Source organism: Miscanthus floridulus, unplaced genomic scaffold (assembly GCF_019320115.1).
Source record: "Miscanthus floridulus cultivar M001 unplaced genomic scaffold, ASM1932011v1 fs_131_8, whole genome shotgun sequence".
In the NCBI taxonomy this organism is placed as follows: Eukaryota; Viridiplantae; Streptophyta; class Magnoliopsida; order Poales; family Poaceae; genus Miscanthus; species Miscanthus floridulus.
Genome location: NW_027096249.1, coordinates 42,640 through 51,928, shown reverse-complemented (window position 1 = coordinate 51,928; position 9,289 = coordinate 42,640). Strand labels below are relative to the sequence as shown.

The window sequence follows — 9,289 nt, the reverse complement described above, 5'->3', positions numbered from 1 at the left end:
GCAGGCACCTATCTTGCACCGACACTAACACTGTCTCAAAACTGAAAGAAGTGAGACTCCACATGACCCACGTCATCTAGGAGTTCCATCTGGTGCATCCAAAATGATTTATGAGCCTATGGTACGTTCGACGCAAACCGTGCACCAATCTTGCGTCAAGATTAGCACTATCTCCAAACGGAGCGAGCTCTTACTTGAGCCTCGTCACCTAGGGTACTATCGGGTTCGTCCAAAACAATTTCTGAGCCTATGGTATGTCTAGCGCAAACCATGCACCAATCTTGCACCGACACTAACACTGTCTCCAAATGGAAAGAAGCGAGATTCCATATGACCCAAGTCACCTAGGAGTTCCATTGGGTGTGTCCAAAATGATTTCCGAGCCTATGGTACGCTCGACACAAAACGTGCAACTATCTTGCATCAAGATTATCACTATCTCCAAATGGGGTGAGCATTCACTTGAGCCTCATCACCTAGGAGTACCATTGGGTGCGTCCAAAATGATTTATGAGCCAATGGTACGTTTGGCGCAAAATGTGCACCTATCTTGCACTGACACTTACACTGTCTCCAAACGGAAGGAAGTGAGATTCCACATGACCCATGTCACCTAGGAGTTCCATTGGGTGTGTCCTAACGATTTCCGAGCCTATGGAACGTTCGACGCAAACCGTGCAGCTATCTTGCATCAAGATTAGCACTATCTCCAAATGGAGCGAGATTCCACATGACTAACGTCACCTAGGAGTTCCACCGGGTGCGTCCAAAGCGATTTTTGAGCCTACAATATGTTCGACGCAAATTGTGCACCTATCTTGCGACAATATTTGCACTATCTCCAAATGGGCTGAAACGAGCTTCCACTTGAGCCTCATCACCTAGTGGTACCATCGAGTGTGTCCAAAACGATTTCTGAGCCTATGGTATGTCTTGCGCAAACCAGGCACCTATCTTGCACCGACACTAATACTGTCTCAAATCAGAAAGAAGTGAGACTCCACATGAGCCATGTCACCTAGGAGTTCCATTGGGTGCGTCCAAACGATTTCCGAGCCTACGACACATTCGACGCAAACCATGTAGCTATCTTGCGTCAAGATTAGCACTATCTCCAAATGGAGCGAGATTCCACATGACCAACGTCACCTAGGAGTTCCATCGGGTGTGTCCAAAATGATTTTCGAGCCTATGATATGTTCGACACAAACTGTGCACCTATCTTGCGACAACATTAGCACTATCTTCAAATGGACCGAAACGAGCTTCCACTTGAGCCTCATCACCTAGCGGTACCATCAAGTGCGTCCAAAACGATTTCTGAGCCTATGGTATGTCTAGCACAAACCATACACCTATCTTGCACCGACACTAACACTATCTCAAAACGGAAAGAAGCGAGACACCACATGACCCATGTCACCTAGGAGTTCCATTGGGTGTGTCCAAACGATTTCTGAGCCTGTGGCATGTTTGACGCAAACTGTGCAGCTATCTTGCGTCAAGATTAGCACTATCTCTAAATGGAGCGATATTCCACATGACCAACGTCACCTAGGATTTCCATTGGATGCATCCAAAACGATTTTCGAGCCTATTATACGTTCAACGCAAACTGTGCACCTATCTTACGACAACATTAGCACTATCTCCAAACGGACCAAAACGAGCTTCCACTTAAGCCTCATCACCTAGTGGTACCATCGAGTGCGTCCAAAATGATTTCTAAGCCTATGGTACGTCTAGCGCAAAGTAGGCACCTATCTTGCACCGACACTAACACTGTCTCAAAACTGAAAGAAGTGAGACTCCACATGACCCACGTCATCTAGGAGTTCCATCTGGTGCATCCAAAATTATTTATGAGCCTATGGTACGTTCGACGCAAACCGTGCACCAATCTTGCGTCAAGATTAGCACTATCTCCAAACGGAGCTAATGAGGACATTCCTAGCATTCACTCATCTTCAAATGAAACTCCACTTGATAAAGCTGGTCCTATTACAAGAAGTAGAGCTAAACAATTGGAGAAGGAAATTCATTCTCAGGTGAACGCTAACCTTATGTTTAATAATCAGTTTATGTTGAATGAGCCTATGCTTTTGAGTTCTTGTTCCAATGTCCTTAGGAATGATGGAGTGTATGAACCAGCATGGGATGAAGATGGATTCAAGCCTCTGGACATTTGAACCAAGAAGCCTATGGTGTGCAAGAATAAAATGGTGGTTCATCACGTTTACATGGAAATGCAACCAGAAGCTAGATGACTGATACATGGTACGAATTCCAAGCATCACCGTGGACAGAATACAAAAAGTTAGACGGTGTTCTATATGTGGATGGAAGCGTCTTCAAGTCTACTTTCCAGCCCATCAAACGGCTCATTATTTGGACTTCCCAATAAAGAGTTATGCTCATTTTAGTAACTGCTATCAGAAGCTGAAAGACGCGCGAACCAGCCACGAAATCCACTGGTGCATGCGCATGCTGCCATTTACTCCAAGCTGAACGTCCCTATCCCTATATATATCTTGTACTAGACAATGAAAGGTCAGACCTTGATTAGCTGAATTCAGAATACACAAACTCGTGGAGTTTTGTTTATGCGTGAGTCTTGAGAGGCTTGCAAACTTGTTCTTTCGATTCCTGAGGGAGTTGTAGAACGCCGAACTGCGGTTCACCCAGTTCGTGCCTCCACGTCTATAGGGCGTGATTGCGTGAGCTGTTTCATCGGTACGTGGAAGGGTGATTGTCTCGGTAGTTCGTCGCGTGGACAGCCTCACGGTGCACTGCCTCTTCACCAGGTCACGCAGCGACAAGTTATCAAGTTCGCGGATCCTACGAGAAGATCGGGCCACAAAACTTGCTACACGTGTTGCATAGGCGTGTGCACATCATCTGGTACCAGAGCCTCCGTTTACTCGTTAGGATTGTTCTTGTTTTTGGTAGGATAGAGTTTATATACCTACTGTCCACTAATAGCCAAAAAAGAAAACCTACAGCCCAAATTCATACGTGCTACTGATTTTGTAGTTTGCTTTATCGAGTTTTAATCCTTTAAGATTTGTCTAGTTGCTGAATTTTTCTTTTCCACATCATTCTAGTTGTTATCATTGTTCTAATCATCAAATCGCTTGCTGCATGTACCCACCCATCCCACCCTTGTTCTGATCGTCATTGCTTGCTGCATATATATAAATCAAAAAAAACCCACCCGTTCCACCCTTGTTTTCTACCCGCCACAAATTCCCCACGCGAGTTTCTTGTTTTTGTGCTGCGCCGTCCATCTTAGTTGATCCTTATGTGCCCCTTTAGTTGAAAGTTGTGCTGCGTTTCTCACAAAGGTTAAAAGAAAAGATGTATATGGGTCAAAAGAAGGACTGAAAACAACGAGTTCTTGTTCAAAAAAAAAGGGAAAGAAAAGAAGTAAAAGAGAATTGTGTTCAGCACACCACAAAGGGGTTTGGGCAGCAACAAGTTTCGGTTGGTGCAATTGGTGTTCATCTATCCACTTCCTACATCTTGTTCCTTTCTTTGAGCATCTTTTCCTTTATATTCAGCAACTTAGACTTGAGTTCTTGGATTATTATTCGGTTTTGCATTACTACATTTCAGCGCATTCCATTTACATATTACCCCACCAAGCTCCACTTAAAAGCACCGTGAGCTGTTGCACCGTAGTCTCTTCACTCTTCCACTACAGATTGCAGCCCTGGTTCTTGCCCTTTCCAGGAAGAGAAAGAACTTGTTCAGCAAGTGGTGAGGGAGTGATTCCACATATATTCCACATATATATTGTCCTTTTTCCCCTCTACTAATATGGCAGGACGTGGAGATGGTGCCGCTGTTTCGGTGGAGGAATTCTAGGAGCTGCGTACACAAATGAATGATTTGATGCAACAACTACAAACTCTCCAATTGAACATGCCTCATAGAGAACCACCACCAAATGAGGATGATGACAATGAGGATAACGAGGCACCATGTCGTGCTGCTGGTCATGGACATGGACGTGGTGGGTTTGGCCATGGTTTTGGTCGTGCTCGGCGCATTCTAGTTGGAGGAAGAGATTATGATGGTGATGATGATATGTTGTCCGACATGGATGATCATCGACATGGTGGTGGCCATCATGGTTATCGTGACCGCCATCGTCGTCGTAATGATGATGGTTTAAGAAACATGAAAGTGTCTATTCCCCCTTTCAGCGGACAGGAGAATGCTGATGCTTATTTTGAATGGGAGACCAAGGTGGAACAAATATTTGATTTGTATGAATACTCTGCTGAAAAGAAGGCAAAGCTTGCAGCCATTGAGTTTAAAGGCTATGCCATAACTTGGTGGAATCAGGTCCGTACTGAATATCAGAGAGTTGGGCATGTTCGTATAACTTGGGAAGACATGAAGAGAGAAATGCGATGTCGTTTTGTTCCAGCATATTACTCTCGTGATCTACATTTGAAGCTGAAACGTCTTGTGCAAGGTACTCGTACTGTTGATGAATATTTTCAAGAATTGGAAATGTGTGGGGATAACTGAAGATGAGGAATCCACAATGGCTCGGTTTCTAGTTGGCCTCAATAAACCCATTGCTGATAAAGTGGATATGACAACCTACACATGTCTCACCGAGTTGGTTCATTTTGCAAAGAGGGCTGAAAGGCAAATTGCTACGTCTTACAAATACAATGCTTCATGGCGTCATTCCCAACAGCAAGGGGATGTCACGCCTCAATTCCAACAGCAAGGAGCTGCAACGCCCAAATCCTCATCTCGTGGAGCAAATAGATATCTTCCAACTTCTTCCAAACAATTGGATGTGAAAGGTAAAGCTGTGAGTTCAAGTCAGCCCACTTCTTCTACTGCAGCCACCCAACGCAAGACAAGCAAGATTGAGTGTTTTAAGTGTGGTGGTCATGGGCATAAGCAAGCTAAATGTCCCAATCGTCGTACTATTATTGCACTTGCTGATGGTTCTTATGATTCCCAAAGTGAAGAGGAGGACGAGTTTAACAATGTATTTGCAGATCTTAATCTTAACACTTGTGAGTATTCAGTAGAGGATGGTACATTTGAGCTAGGTCTAAATTGTTTAGCCATTCAACCTATTCCAACTTTTGCTCACAATGACCTATTACAAGATGTTGTTTCTCCATCTTTCGACGAGATTACTAGTGATGATTTTGATGAGTTGCTTGCTGATTTTCCTGATTTGACGTGTTCTATAATGAACACACCATCTCCTTCTTTGGTGGTGAGGCGAGTTCTTTCCACTCAATTTGTTGCTGCTGAACAAGGACAACGCCATAATTTGTTTCAATCCAGATGCAAAGTGAAAGGACAAGTGTGCCGTTTCATCATAGATGGTGGGAGCTGCAATAATATTGTTAGTGCTTTGCTTATTGAGAAGCTTGGCTTGCAGCCACGTTGCCATCCACATCCATACCATATGCAATGGTTGAATAATTCTGGGACAGTTAAGGTTTCAGCCATGATTCGTTTGTCATTTTCCATTGGTGATTATCATGGAGAGGTGGATTGTGATATTGTCCCCATGCAAGCATGCCATTTGCTGCTTGGTCGGCCCTGGCAATTTGATGTGGACTCGGTGCATTTTGGACGGTCTAACAAACACACTTTCATTCACAATGACAAGAAGGTGGTTCTTATTCCATTATCTCCAGAGGAGATACATGCTTCAGATATGGCTCGCAAGAAAAGAGAGGAATCTGACAAAAGAAAATTGAGTGAGATCCCCAACACAAGTAAGGGTATGTTCATGAATCCTTATCACCATGTGCTGTTCCCATTCTTTTAGTTCCAAAGAAAGATGGCTCTTGGCGCATGTGTGTTGATTGTCGTGCTATCAATGCTATAACTGTTCGATATCGCCATCCCATTCCACGACTTGATGACATGTTAGATGAATTGAGTGGTTCCATCATTTTCACCAAGATTGATTTGCGTAGTGGCTATCATCAAATCCGCATGAAACTTGGTGATGAATGGAAAACAGCGTTTAAAACTAAAATTGGTCTCTATGAATGGCTTGTGATGCCATTTGGCTTGACAAATGCTCCTTCAACTTTTATGCGCTTAATGAACCATGTTTTACGAGCTTTCATTGGCAAGTTTGTAGTTGTTTATTTTGATGATATTCTGATCTATAGCAAATCATTTGATGAACATCTTGATCATATCCGTCAAGTACTTGCTGTTTTGAGGGAAGAGAAATTGTATGGCAACATTGCTAAGTGCACCTTTTGCACAGACCGTGTTGTTTTCCTTGGCTTTGTTGTTTCCGCAGATGGTATTCAGGTTGATGAAGAAAAGGTTAAAGCAATAAAGGATTGGCCTACACCTACAAATGTGAGTCAAGTTCGAAGTTTTCATGGTCTTGCAGGTTTTTACAGGCGTTTTGTTAAAGATTTCAGCACCATCGCTGCACCCCTCAACAATTTGACAAAGAAGGATGTTCCATTCAAGTGGGGTAATGAACAAGACCAAGCCTTCAATGAGCTGAAAACAAAGCTTTGTGAAGCACCGCTGCTACAACTTCCTGATTTTGGTAAGACATTTGAGATCAAATGTGATGCAAGTGGTATTGGCATAGGAGGTGTACTACTTCAAGAAGGTAAACCTGTTGCCTACTTTTCTGAAAAGTTGAATGGTCCACATCTGAATTATTCTGTCTATGATAAAGAGCTTTATGCCTTAGTTCGAGTTTTGGAAGTTTGGCAACATTATTTGTTACCTAAAGAATTTGTCATTTATTCTGATCATGAAGCTTTGAAATATCTAAAAAGTCAAGGCAAACTGAACCGTAGACATGCTAAATGGATTGAGTTCATTGAAACATTTCCCTATGTTGTAAAACATAAGCGTGGAAAAGATAACATTGTTGCCGATGCCTTATCACGGAGATGTGGTTTGGTTACACAATTAGATACAAAAGTGCTTGGTTTGGAATCCATTAAAACACTCTATGCAGCTGATTCTGATTTTAAAGAACCTTTCTCTCATTGCATTGCTGGAAAAGGCTGGGACAAGTATTATGTGCATGATGGTTTTTTATTTCGCACTAACAAACTATGCATTCCAGCCTGCTCGATTCGTCAAGTTCTTTTGCAGGAAGCACATGCTGGTGGCTTAGCTGGTCATTTTGGCGTCAAAAAGACATTGGACATGCTCTCCAATCATTTCTTTTGGCCACATATGCAACGTGATGTCCAGTGACATGTTGCACGCTGCATAATCTGCTTGAAAGCTAAGTCCCGCCTTAATCCCCATGGTCTTTATACTCCATTACCAGTTCCGAATGTACCTTGGGAAGATATATCCATGGATTTTATTTTGGGGTTACCTCGGTCTCAGAGGGGGAGGGATTCTATCTTTGTTGTTGTTGACCGATTCTCTAAAATGGCACATTTTATTCCATGTCATAAGAACGACGATGCTTCACACGTTGCTGATTTGTTTTTCAGGGAGATCGTTCGTTTACATGGAGTACCAAGGACTATTGTTTCAGATCGGGATACAAAATTTCTAAGCTATTTTTGGAAGACGTTATGGGCTAAGCTTGGTACAAAGTTGTTATTTTCCACCACTTGTCATCCGCAAACCGATGGGCAAACTGAAGTTGTCAACCGTACCTTGTCCACCATGTTGCGTGCTGTGTTGAAAAAGAATTTGAAGCAGTGGGAAGACTGCCTTCCACATGTTGAATTTGCTTATAACAGGGCAGTCCATTCCACAACAAACTTTTGTCCATTTGAAATTGTTTATGGGTTTAAACCGCATACTCCCATGGATCTTTTGCCTTTACCATTACAGGAACAAGTTAACTTGGATGCAGCAAAGAGATCAGATTTTCTCAAGAAGCTACATGATGAGACAAGAAGGAATATCGAGAAGAAATCCGCACAATATGCAAAGCAAGCGAACAAAGGTAAGAAGAAGGTTACATTCCAGCCCGGAGACCTCGTGTGGTTGCATCTACGCAAGGATCGATTTCCCCAACAGCGCAAGAGTAAGTTATCTCCTAGGGGTGATGGTCCGTTCAAGGTTTTACACAAGATAAATGATAATGCTTACAAAATTGAGCTGCCACCTGAATATTCCAATGTGAGTACAACATTCAATGTCAAAGACTTGCTTCCATTTGTTGGTGAGCCTGAGTCGAGGACGACTCCTTCTCAAGAGGGGAGGCTAATGAGGACATTCCTAGCATTCACTCATCTTCAAATGAAACTCCACTTGATAAAGCTGGTCCAATTACAAGAAGTAGAGCTAAACAATTGGAGAAGGAAATTCATTCTCAGGTGAACGCTAACCTTATGTTTAATAATCAGTTTATGTTGAATGAGCCTATGCTTTTGAGTTCTTGTTCCAATGTCCTTAGGAATGATGGAGTGTATGAACCAGCATGGGATGAAGATGGATTCAAGCCTCTGGACATTTGAACCAAGAAGCCTATGGTGTGCAAGAATAAAATGGTGGTTCATCACCTTTACATGGAAATGCAACCAGAAGCTAGATGACTGATACATGGTACGAATTCCAAGCATCACCGCGGACAGAATACAAGGAGTTAGATGATGTTCTATATGTGGATGGAAGCGTCTTCAAGTCTACTTTCCATCCCATCAAACGGCTCATTATTTGGACTTCCCAATAAAGAGTTATGCTCATTTTAGTAACTGCTATCAGAAGCTGAAAGACGCGCGAACCAGCCACGAAATCCACTGGTGCATGCGCATGCTGCCATTTACTCCAAGCTGAACGTCCCTATCCCTATATATATCTTGTACTAGACAATGAAAGGTCAGACCTTGATTAGCTGAATTCAGAATACACAAACTCGTGGAGTTTTGTTTATGCGTGAGTCTTGAGAGGCTTGCAAACTTGTTCTTTCGATTCCTGAGGGAGTTGTAGAACGCCGAACTGCGGTTCACCCAGTTCATGCCTCCACGTCTATAGGGCGTGATTGCGTGGGCTGTTTTGTCGGTACGTGGAAGGGTGATTGTCTCGGTAGTTCGTCGCGTGGACAGCCTCGTGGTGCACTGCCTCTTCACCAGGTCACGCAGCGACAAGTTATCAAGTTCGTGGATCCTACGAGAAGATCGGGCCACAAAACTTGCTACACGCGTTGCATAGGCGTGTGCACATCAGGAGCGAGCTCTCACTTGAGCCTCGTCACCTAGGGTACGATCGGGTTCGTCCAAAACAATTTCTGAGCCTATGGTACGTCTAGCGCAAACCATGCACCAATCTTGCACCGACACTAACA

At 43.3% G+C, this 9,289-nt stretch overlaps 1 protein-coding gene across 1 annotated transcript; it reads left to right on the top strand.

The window, feature by feature from the left end:
* The first annotated feature begins 4,555 nt into the window (after positions 1-4,555).
* On the top strand, positions 4,556-8,541 carry LOC136530443 (uncharacterized). The gene is made up of 5 exons (XM_066523182.1): positions 4,556-5,771; positions 5,831-6,378; positions 6,469-6,883; positions 7,121-7,156; positions 7,745-8,541. Exons 1-5 carry the CDS (start codon positions 4,556-4,558, stop codon positions 8,323-8,325), a joined length of 2,796 nt encoding a protein of 931 aa, XP_066379279.1. The 3' UTR covers positions 8,326-8,541.
* The last annotated feature ends 748 nt before the right edge of the window (positions 8,542-9,289 follow it).